The sequence below is a fragment of the Cibotium barometz genome, chromosome 35 (genome assembly GCF_041138505.1).
Source record: "Cibotium barometz isolate CiBa-2024 chromosome 35, ASM4113850v1, whole genome shotgun sequence".
Lineage (NCBI taxonomy): Eukaryota > Viridiplantae > Streptophyta > Polypodiopsida > Cyatheales > Cibotiaceae > Cibotium > Cibotium barometz.
The window spans coordinates 47,643,827-47,655,973 of record NC_141080.1 but is presented as its reverse complement, the minus strand read 5'-3'; the positions used below and the strand labels follow the sequence as shown (position 1 = coordinate 47,655,973).

Here is a 12,147-nt window from a genome sequence, read left to right as displayed (position 1 = left end):
CTAGTAATTAGTTTGAGAAGCATTTTGCAGGTCTTTAACTCCTCCACACTTAAGGTGCTGACTAGAGTGTCATGAATCTAACCTGTTTGTTGGGGTTCTTTTAACAAGCAAAAAAATCCAATTGACATTTTAAACTCGATTTTTTCGGCACCATGTGGGAGGAATCGCCCAAGGCAACAAGGCCAGGGTGAGGAGAGTCTACATTGTGGGTGGGTCCCTTGTTGAGGTCCATATGCTTAAGACCCCAGGTGCATATTGTTGCCTGGGGAGTGTCTACATTATATGGGTGGGTCCCTTGCCAAGGCCCATATGTGTAAGACCCCAACGAGAGGGTGGATATTGTTGCCACCCCAAGAAGGTGAGGAGTGTCTACATTGTGGGCGGGTCCCTTACGGAGGTCCATGTGTGTAAGAGATTGTGTTTGTGGCCCGGGTGCCACTATTTTGCATGACATAAATCATACCATATAAATGATCGAGTCTTAGCGTCATCGGTCCAAACCTCCCACCGCACGGCGCACTGGTTAGCAGTTCTCTCCCACTTCTTTTCTTCCTTCATTTCTTTTGAATGTATATTTCTGTACCAAGAGTTGCATTAATATAGACGCTGATTTTGATTAGTGATTGTTTAGGAGGGAAAGCGCAGTATTAAGGAGAAAGAGTAGGTCTAGGGCAGCTTTTTCGTTCGTTTGCTTGTTTTGCACTTCAATTGTGCTTCTTCTGCTACTTGATAGTTTTTTTTTTCCATTGATTTCATTCAAATCACTTTGCATTGGTTTAAATACTGATTAAGGATTTGAAGTTGATGGTAATCTCACTGGTTTTTTGATTGGAATTTGAGCCTGCTCGCCTTTCTGCCCAAGCACTACTCATGGAATGTTAGGCTTGTACTCTCAGATCCTGAAAACTCGAAATTACCATGGATCAATCTCGAGCGTTTTTGAAACACGCCAAAAGAGTCATAGTGAAGGTATCAGTCATTGGCTCGTTTTTTTCCGCGTAGATTTGATAACCATTAGTTATTTCCGAGGTTTTATAATGGATGCTGAAGTAGTTGTAGGGAAGGTATCACGTTGTCATCAGAGTCAGTATATTGGTTGCAAACAGAATGTCATGCCAAATATGCCACATGTGTGCATGTAAGTGCGTGCGTGTGTGTGTGTGCGTGCGTGCGTGTGTGTGTGTGCATGTGTATGTATGTATGTATGCATGTACACATTATACATATGTGTGTATGTATGCATACATTTCTCTATATAACATCATCGTTTCGCAGGTTGGAACAGCTGTTGTCACACGGGCTGATGGACGGTTGGCGGTGGGGCGAATAGGTTCTCTTTGTGAGCAGGTTTATATTGTTATGACCATGTAATACGGGTTTGCTGGACTCAGCTGTTTTATGATGTTCTAACACCATGAAAGGTTTGGCATAGGTGAAAGAATTAATAGCAGAAGGCACCGAGATTATACTCGTGACGTCTGGTGCGATCGGTGTAGGCCGACAGAAACTGCGTTACCAACGTCTCATGAATAGCAGGTATTTCATGTGCATTTTTTGGTGCTTGCCTCATGTAAACATATGAGGTTGCCAATATATGTATATCACTCTTTCACTCCTTACTCTGCATGCTGTTGGCAGTTTTGCAGACCTTCAGAAACCTCAAGTTGAGCTGGATGGGAAGCCATGTGCTGCTGTTGGGCAGAGTGGCCTTATGGCTCTCTATGACAGCCTCTTGACTCAGGTTAGAAGATTAAGTTCTTTGTTGCTGTCACAAAACAAACATCTAGCACATCTGCCCATGGCAGCGAGAGCTGGGATCAAACCCACGCCTGCACGCTGAGACTTGGACCCCTTACAACTACACTAAAATAAAAGGGGCACTTTTTATGGAAAATGCACTTTAAAACGCAAAGCCCGTGGCCATACATAAAGCTTTGGGCATCAGTTGAGATGTAGTGACAGTCATAGGCTTGACAAAGTCCTAGGGATTTGGTAGAGGCTTAAACTAATGCAATCCTTGACATACCAACAAAATGGCAGGCAGTCAAGTTGTACCTCCTTGGTGCCTTACAGCTCTTCATGCATTTACATTTGCGTTCTAGTTAGTCAGCAACTATTTTGAGCAGTATTAGTTCCAAAAGTGTTTCCACGTGATTGGAAGGGTTGGCTTGCTGACCTCCTTGTCATAGTTGCACTGGAGATAACCCCTGAGCCTGAGGCTCACCAACATAGGGTTATGATCTGAATCCAAGCTGTGGTGTCCCATACCACTAGAGCACACCTTACAGGTGTACGGCTTGAGTTAAGACAAGGTCTGATTTAGGTCCCGATTCCCTGGAAGTCCACCTGGCTCACTTTTGTAGACTCTCGGTGGGAGTGTCCTTAGGTTCATTTTACACTAATTCATCAATCAATAACCCTCAATACATGTTCAGGCTTAAGCGTGCCTATCCAGCGCCACTCTTAGGCATTACTCTAACCTCATCAGCTTAGTTACAACCTTTGGGCACGTAACACATGCAGGCTTGCCTGATTAATGCCCTAAACATGTGCAACATGGTAAAAACTTGTGACATGTTCCTCATCCCGATACTCAGCTGCAATACCTCACATGAGAAGACGAGATCTTGGGGATGATGACTACAGGTGTCACGTGCACACCAGTCAGGTGTACAGTGACATGGCATCATTCTAGCATCATCGGGAATCATCAGGCATTTAATCATGATTTATTCAGGCATTTTATGGGCATTTTACATCAGCCGACCAGTATTTATGCTATTATTGGCATTATTTATTCAGTCATGGACATTCAGTAGCTGGCCGACTGCATTAATGCTGGCCGACCAGCAGCCCTCATGCATATAAATAGAAGAGCCTCTCCATTCAGCATGGGAAGTTCATCATGGCAGCATTCAGCCCAGTGTGCTCCAACGTATCTCCTCCAAGAAGCTTTGGGAGCAGCATTTACAGCCAACGCATCAGCATATGCAGTAACGCATCATCATCAGCATTCATCTTCAGCAAACGCATCATCATCAGCCCATCAGATCTGCGTTTCATCATCAGGTTAGTATTCAGCATCTGTTGCAAAGCCTCCCTTCAGCGTTTCCTTCCCAGGAGACAAGGGAAAGATAGTGGACAGCTGTTCATTCAGCATATTCAGCATATAGGCAGCATATTCAGCAGTACAGATCCATTTGGATCTCATTGTAACCGCATTCATTCATCTAATATAGCTGCATTGCATTGACACCTATTTGTCTATCTCTTGAACATCATTAAGTGCAGTTTAGTTAGACTAAGGTTGTGATTACTACGGTCTAAAGCTCTCACATGTCACATTGGTATCAGAGCGTTACAGGGTAACCAGCTTAGAGCATGTTCATTCCATCAGTCATTCAGTCAGACATCATGTTAATCGCTTCGGCACAGTTAAACCCAGTTCTCAAAATTTTGCAAGCCACCCTTAGGGATTTTCCCTTAAGTCTGCATCAGTAACCCATCCATCTGCATTCTTGCACAGCATATAGGGTTGCACATGGCTTGCATAGCAGTCATCCAGTCAGACATCATGTTAATCGCTTCCGCACAGTTAAACCCAGTTCTCAAAATTTTGCAAGCCACCCTTAGGGATTTTCCCTTAGGTCTGCATCAGTAACCCATCCATCTGCATTCTTGCACAGTATATAGGGTTGCACATGGCTTGCATAGCAGTCATCCTAGCAGTCATCTTAGCAGTCAGTCTTGCATACATGTTGCCCATGAACTCTCAGGAAAGAATGACATCCATCATCAAAGAAGGACATAAGTTTTGAGCTTCAACTGGCAGCAGCAGGGGGTTTCTCTTCCACAGAAGACGGAAGTTTGCTCCAACATCGCCTCAGGAGGTTCAGAGCTTCAAGTACGACGGAGATGGTAGGTGAAAGGTTTCCAGAGGCAGGTCAGGGGTGACTTAGGTATTTGCCATTCAGTTTCCGCAGTACATAGAGTCTTGGCTCAAAGGATTTCACTCCTGCAGACGGCCTCAGTCCCGGCAGCAGAAGACAGAAGGGGACAGTGGTTCGGAGGAGAAGGATCACACTGGTTCGGAGGAGAAGGATCACAGAGGAGTCGAAGATTGCCAGGTTTATCACCCAGCAACAGTTTAGCAGCGGGGAATGTCACGTGCACACCAGTCAGGTGTACAGTGACATGGCATCATTCTAGCATCATTAGCATCATCAGGAATCATCAGGCATTTAATCATGATTTATTCAGGCATTTTATGGGCATTTTACATCAGCCAACTAGTATTTATGCTATTATTGGCATTATTTATTCAGTCGTGGACATTCAGTATAGCTGGCCGACTGCATTAATGCTGGCCGACCAGCAGCCCTCATGCATATAAATAGAAGAGCCTCTCCATTCAGCATGGGAAGTTCATCATAGCAGCATTCAGCCCAGTGTGCTCCAACGCATCTCCTCCAGGAAGCTTTGGGAGCAGCATTTACAGCCAACGCATCAGCATATGCAGTAACGCATCATCATCAGCATTCATCTTCAGCAAACGCATCATCATCAGCCCATCAGATCTGCGTTTCATCATCAGGTCAGTATTCAGCATCTGTTCCAAAGCCTCCCTTCAGCGTTTCCTTCCCAGGAGACAAGGGAAAGATAGTGGACAGCAGTTCATTCAGTTCATTCAGCATATTCAGCATATAGGCAGCATATTCAGCAGTACAGATCCATTTGGATCTCATTGTAAACGCATTCATTCATCTAATATAGCTGCATTGCATTGACACCTATTTGTCTATCTCTTGAACATCATTAAGTGTAGTTTAGTTAGACTAAGGTTGTGATTACTACGGTCTAAAGGTCTCACATGTCACAACAGGAACTTCTGTCACGTGCACCCTGCACTGGGGTACACAGTGACACACTGGCATGATCATCAGTGCTGCATTTGTACAGAAGTAGAACCTTTTCTAGGATTATTTGTTGTACGCCGTGACCCCATTGTGAGCCCTTAGTCTAGGGACAGTCAGGCACGAGCTACGTAGGTTAGTCTCTTAGCTTTAGAGGTCAGTCAGTTGTCAGTCCTCTTAACCCAGTTGGAGAATGTGTTAGTTGGTGCATGTAGAAGTGAGCCCTAGCATTAGGGCAGGCATTCATGTCCATGGGCTTATTTGGCCGCAGCAAGGAGACATAAAAATAGGCCCATCAGTCCTCATTCATTCATTCATTCAGGTATTCTCAGCAAAGCATACTCAGTTTGCAGCATCCAAGCACTCTAGGCCAAGAAGGAAGATACTCTTCACATTCAGCCAGCATATGTGCAGTCTTACAGCTATCTGGACTTGCATGAGTGGCCAAGGAGAGTCTTCAGCAGAGCCTTAGGATAGCTGGATACTCAGCCGACGTATGGTCTTCCTCATCCTTGTATTGGGCATTCATATCATTTGTACTCAGCATTGTACAACATTTCTCCAAAGAATAATATAAGCAGATACTCCTGCTTGCAGGGGGGCCCCCCTTCAGTGGGTATTGGGACCCAATTTCTACATTCTCATTCTCTTCTCTCTCTCTCTCTACTCTCTAAAGTTGATGCTAAAGATTCTCACCACATAAAGGTATAAAGAAGGCCCTGGTGTGCGTTATCACGATCAAACCTTAGTGTATGTAACATTGGTATCAGAGCATGAGGTTGGTAACCCAACTCAGCTACCTAAAGAAGTGAGAGCATCTGGTGGATGGTTAAACTGCGGTCCGGAAAAGAAACCCAGGCCTCCATGGTCCACTATGTCAGGAGAGACATCACATCTCAAGAAGAAAGCTAGCAAGAAGTGATGGAGGCACGAAGCTTCCAAAAAGAAAACGCTTTTGCCAAGCACCAAAGAGCTCCTGAGAATAATGATGGAGCAAATAAATTCTTTGAAGATGTAGCTTGCCGCCGAAAAAGAGAAGCCCAAAGAAGGCATCTCAGATCTGGCACAGGTCCTTCTACATATGGAGGAACAAAGAAGAAAAGATGAAGCAAAAAGAAAAGCAGATGAAGAAAAAGAACTGAGACGTGCGAAGGAACAAAGGGATAGGGAAACCACATGCAAATATGAGGAAGACCAACGCCGCAGAGAAAGCTGACTGAGAGTTCCGCTGAGACTCGACTGGGAGGCTGTGTAAATCCAGAATTAGCAAATGGTGGCACAAATTCTGGCAGCTCTTGTTACGACCCTGTGTTTTTCTCTGGACAGTATGCAGGTGGGCACGGGTACAGGATGGACAGTGTGAATGGCATCAGTTAGGAAACCCATGTGTGAACGGCCCCAAGTGTGAAGGGGACAAAAAGAATTAAAGTATAAAGGTTTTATAACCTTTGATGATTTAAAATAATAATGGATGCGCTTTTTGGGAAATTGCTTTTAGTTTTTGGCTTTTTGGAGAAAAGCGGGCTGAGGCGCCTCCTTATTAAGGGAAGGGTGGTGGAGTGGACGGTGTGTGGTGTGTGCGGGTGCTTCTTCTCCTTGTATGGCTGGTTGCCAGAGAGCACAAGCGACACATAGAGCTTCAGCGCAGGACCTTTTATGGGCTTTTCTTGGCAATAGGCTGGCGGGCTGTGCTGCAGCACACACAGGCGTGTTCTTTTGTGCATTAGGAGCGGGGCTACAGCCCGTGGGCACACAGAGGGGCTGGCTTTTTCATGAAGAGTAGTCTCTAGGCGGCGCTCACGGGCTGAACAGCAGACTGGACTACGCTTTCTCTTTCTCTTTGGGGAAGGTGGCGCAGGGTTGCAGGCTGCTGTAGAAGGTGGCGCACAAAGCTGCAGGCAGAGTTTCTCTCTCTCTCTCTCTCTCTCTCTCTCGGAAAGGGGCGAACTGCCACAGGACTGAATAGAAGCACACGTGGGGACAGCCGGCGGCCACCGATCTCTCTCTCTCTCTCATAGTGGATTGCAGGCCTTGTTGAAGAGATTGGGATACAGAAGATCAAGCTAAGATGCACGGGAGGATGTTCATGGAAGAGATGTGTTGTTCCTCTTCGTCTTGAACTTATGTGTATTCAGGGGTTGCTTGACACGTCCTCGATCTTTCTTTGTCTGGGTTATGGAAAAAGCACAAGGTATTGCTATAGAAAACAATCTTGGTTTTGGCCCCGTGATTGGATGGTGTATCATGGAAACAGGACAGTGGTCTTCGAGAGGAAACAGGACTTTGGTTTCGAGGAAACAGGCCTATGGTTTATGGGATACAAGTCTTTGGTTTATCGGATACAGGTCTTTGGTTTCATGTGGAAAACATGTCTTTGGATTCATGTGAACAGGTTGTAGTTTTCTCAAGGTTACATGCAAGGTGTGGCTATAGGGAAGGACATATGGTGTGGTATAGCCCTATTGCTGTTCGAGAAAAGGTTTGAAGGATCCATGGTAGAGATGGAGAAGACCTTTGGAAAGCAGGGAGGTGTTGTATAGGTGTGCCTTCTCTATGGTATACTGTGCTCAGTGCTGTAATAACGAGAGTTCTCATTTGGAAGTCCTGGGTGAAACTACAAGGGATCCTGTTGGTGGAGGATTCTACAAGTTGTACTTTGTACTCAAATTTGATTAAATTAAAGAAATACCACAAGGGACGCCACTGCGATTTGGGGCCAACCGGTGTCCGTGTACTTTTTGCAGGAGCACTCTAGCTCCCCCTGTTTGTTTTCCTTTTCCAGGTCCTTAAAGGTGTTGAAGTGTAAGCCCGTTTTCTTCCACCACGGTACATGACCAATCTTGAGGATGAGTTTTACAAACTCACTTAGGGTGGTTTCCCTATTTTGACCTACTCAAACAAGGTCATTACAATAGCCCATCAGTTGGGCATATCAAAAGAAGATAAGCTCAAGCAGTTTATTCGAGGTTTAGACACTACCATTAGGTACCTAGTGAGGAATTTTGAGCCGCACACTTATGCACGGGCACTGACCCTCGCTCAGAATCTGGAGCTGATGCTGAACGGAGGTAAGCCCAAGCAGGTACAGTCTACACCAAAGCCTCAACAAGAGACATCAACCCTGCAGTCATCTACTCAAGGTAAGGGGGCTCAGAACAACAAAGACCAAAAGGACCAAAAGAAAAATTCTTCAAGTCAATCGAGTAATAAGAAAGATTCTACGCCCAAGAAGACTCCTGAGGAAAAAGCTGAGGGCATCACTGGAGGTTATCTTCAGCCAGATGAACAGACACGGTACAAGACAGACAACTGTTGTTTCTTCTGTCACACTGTGGGACGCGGGAAGAGCGATTGCACTAAGTTCCAGGCTGAAAAGTCTACCAAGGCATCCACTTCCACAGTAGCAACCGTAGCATCATCATTTACACCTTCGCTATCAGCCTCTAATGCTGTTCAGCTTTTACCCTCTCTGAATTTAGTGCCACCCATTGTATTTGATGATAAGTAGGAGGGTGAGGCTGAGGGCGAGACAAAGGCTCTCATCCGTGCCTATGGCACTGCGAAGGGACAACAGTTCATTGTCCTCTTTGACACGGGCAGTTCTGAGGATGCCATCTCTCCGCAGTTGGCTACCAAGATGAGCTGTACCTTGGTTCCTCATCACTTAGATGTGGATGGGTTTACCCCTGGTCTATGTACACACATCACTCATAAAGCTTAGCAATTTGAGTTTCAAGTTCAGCGGGCCACATATTCGAGCGGGATTTCATTGTTTCCCCTCTTTTAGGGTGTGACATGATCCTCGGATCCAATGGTTTCGATAGTATGCACCCGTTCCTCATTGGAGGCATGACACTTTCACCATAGTTGAAGGCTTTCCTGAGCCCCTCATGATTCGCGGGGATCGGAGCATTCCTGGCATTCCACTCATTTCCCACATTCAGGCTCAAAGAGCCATCAGAAAAGGAGCACAGTGTGCGTTGTTATATGTCCGCTCTCAATCTAATGCAGTTCAAGTAGCATCCACAAGGGAGCAGCGGATGGCTGGTCTTTTGTCTCAATACAGCAACATCATGTTGCGAGACGATCTCCCACCTACTCTCCCACCCAGTAGACCCGAGGACCATCGCATAGAGTTGGTCCCTGGCTTAGAACCTCCAAGCAAGTTTCCCTACTGCCTTTCTAAGGCATTGGAGAGCGAGCTGAAGCAGCAGTTAGCCCAACTACTCCGGTCCTGATTTATCCGACCATCTTTCTCACCTTTTGCGGCTTCCATTCTGTTTGTCCAGAAGAAGGATATGTCCACATGCTTATGTGTGGATTACAGGGCACTCAATAAGCTAACAATGAAGAATAGTGTCACGTGCATCCCGCACTTGGATGCCACGTAGACATTTCTGTACAGAAGGTGCAGGACCTGGGATGGTGAATTGGTCCCATGTGAGCCCAGTCCGGCACGAGTCAGCCAGGGATCCATCTCAGTCGTCCGAGGTTAGGTGTGCATTGTCCTGCACATGAGTCTAAGGTCAGGTGTGCATTGTCCTGCACATGAAACAGTGCCAGTCCGCGCTGTGAGTCTCCCTCTAGAATGATGTCAGTGATTCTGTGTATCTGGTATGGTACCGGATGCTAGATCAGTGAGTAGATAGTGGTTAGGACAAGGGGCCAGCCCATAGGGCTACCCCAGATCTTAGTGCGGGCATGGGAATGGTGTGGAACCACCCCCATGAGGGCCAGGAAGGCCCAGGCTGAACCCACCAGCCATGGAGGGGCTGTAGGACAGCCCTAGGGCAAGAATAAGGCAGATTCCAAGAGAAAACACCTTTGCATGGCTGTAGGGCAAGTATGGGGCAGCCCATACAGGCTTCCCAGCCCTCTTGAGGTTTGCAAAAGCTGTGCCCAGCCCTTTAGAATCAGGCGCATCACTTTCAGTCTGTTAGGGAAAAAGGTAGCATTTTTTGGGATTTAATTCAGCATTTATTGCTGAATTTTTGGTCGTGGGAGCATTTAATGCTGGCCGACTGCAGTAGCACTGGCCGACTGCTGTAGTTGAGCTAGTATAAATAGAATGGCCCATAATCCCATTCAATCATCTCATTCTCCACCAAGAGCTCAAGCATAAGAGGCTAGACAAAGCCAAAAGGGTGCTAAGCAAAGGGGTGAAAGATTCAGGTCAAGGGTAGGGTATTCCCAGCCAAGAAAAGGTCTAAGATTGCTGTATTTTCTTTCAGATTTCTCATCATTCTAATTAAGCAAATACACCATCCGTGGTGGGGGCCCTACAGAGGGTAATTGGGACCCAATACTGTGTCCTCTCCATCTCTCCCTCTCTCTCTCTATTTTCTGCACTTCTCCTTTCAGTTTGTGCGTTAATTTCCGTCGCGAAAAGAGTGCTGAATTCTGAGTATTGAAGTTACGGATTCTACTCCGAAGCTTCCGCATATTACAGTGGTATCAGAGCCTACTTCAAGTACAAAGATTCAGTAAAGAAACCAGAATTTTTTCTCGCTTGTGTGGTTGGTTTTTAGGCGCCGGTGGACTACCCCTTTCAGAGTGACTCCTGTCCCATGAAGGACGGTTGGTTTTTAGCCTCCGGAAGCCTCCGGAAGTCTCCCACACAGATAGTGGATGGTCAGATTGCGTTCCGGAAAGGAATTGCATTTTCTTGCTATGGCGAGCTTTGACGACGAGAGAGACCAAGAACCATGGGACCAAAGTGCACCAGGCAGCCCAGCTAGGGCACCAGGCTTGAGTGTCACAGACATGTTCCAGCAGATGATGCGAGCAATCGCAGAACGGACAGCCAAGTTGGATGAGCAGAAGGCGCAGATCTTGGCTTTGGAGGAGTGTACCCGCGCTCGAGCGTCGCGTTTTCCATCTCCTCCTCCCTCTCCTTCCGTATCCCAGATACCAGATCCTCGACACAGGGACCCTCTCACGGGGTCACAGCCGCAGCCAAGCTCCTTGTTTGAGTTGTAGATGCGTGCATTGGAGATCTGACAACAAGAAGACGACGCCATGCGACGCGTGGAACACGAGCGTTACCTTAGAGCTTTGGACGCCAGATTAACACCGGCGGTGCCCTCGAATCATTTTCCCGAGAAAATGAACTTCAGTAAGTATAATGGTAAACTTGATCCCACAACTCTTTATTCATGGTTACATCAATTTGAAGCTTACTTTGCCGTAGTGAGGAAAATAGATACTGACAGAGCGGTCTTAGCTAGTTGGTACTTGGAAGGTGAGGCCATTCCTTGGTGGACTCAGTGGGCTCATGCCCACACCATAGCAGGTATGGCAGCTTATGTGTGGGACGAGTTCGTCCGCGACCTTAAGCAGCGGTTTCTACTGCCCCACTACCTTGAGCGACTCGAAGACGAGTTCAGGGGAGCGCGTCAGAACGCGCAACCAGTCCTTCAGTTTGCCAATAAAATTTCGACTTTATGTCTGCAATTAGGCTTATCTGATATGGACAAGAAAGGGCAGTTTTTGTTTGGCCTGGACACGCAAATCCAATGGAAGGTGCGTATGTTTAGGCCAGCCACCTTTGACGACGCACTCTCGCTTGCGCAGAGTGCAGAAATGAAACATAATGGTGGCAAGCCCAAGACTTCCCAGCCGGCTTCTCCCAGGGCTAACGCCTCGGGGGACAAAAGCCAGAACCAGACGGGGTCTTCCCCAGGACAGAGCCCGGGAGCCTCTGGCTCCAAGAACTCGAACAATGCGTCAAAGCTTAGTCCAGACCAGAAAGCGGAGATAGGCAAGACAGGTGGCAAGTTGAGTGCTGAGGAGCTTTCTCGGTACAAGGAGGATGGTAGATGTTTCTTTTGTCATATAAAAGGACATACTTCTCGGGATTGTCCGAAGAAGCCTCCAAAGGCCGCCGCCACCTCCACAGCTTCCGTGGTGAGCTCAGCTCCCCCACAGACCCTAGCGGCTACCCCTAGTTCTTCAAACCCCGGTGCTTCAGTTGGAGCAATTATTAGCCGGGAGCTCGAAGATAAGCAGAAGGGCGCCCATGACCAGGAGTATGAGCGCAACGAATTGCTCAAGTCCTTTGGCTACATAGGTGGCCAAAGAGTCGTTGTCTTGTTTGACAACGGCAGCAGGGAGGATGTGGTCACGGAACAGGCCGCTAGTAGGCATGCCCGTTTCGAGCTGACTTCGGTGGACAAACAGGTTGAGGGTTTTAGCACAGGCATGACAACGAGCGTCAATTATGAAGCTCTAGGTG

The 12,147-nt window shown here is 47.0% G+C and overlaps 1 protein-coding gene across 4 annotated transcripts in view; it reads left to right on the top strand.

Moving 5' to 3' along the window:
* The first annotated feature begins 401 nt into the window (after positions 1-401).
* LOC147618538 (delta-1-pyrroline-5-carboxylate synthase 1-like) overlaps positions 402-12,147 on the top strand; it is a 46,612-nt gene continuing 34,866 nt past the window's right edge. Inside the window, exons 1-5 of one of the 4 annotated variants that reach the window (XM_086774996.1) lie at positions 402-522; positions 897-969; positions 1,276-1,347; positions 1,433-1,536; positions 1,639-1,741. In XM_086774996.1, the coding sequence (XP_086631122.1) occupies positions 919-969; positions 1,276-1,347; positions 1,433-1,536; positions 1,639-1,741 (330 nt within the window). In that variant the 5' untranslated portion in view covers positions 402-522; positions 897-918. Of the gene's footprint in view, positions 523-562; positions 661-882; positions 970-1,275; positions 1,348-1,432; positions 1,537-1,638; positions 1,742-12,147 lie in introns of those variants that run through there. The other 3 variants (XM_086774997.1, XM_086774999.1, XM_086774998.1) reach the window with 3 other exon arrangements.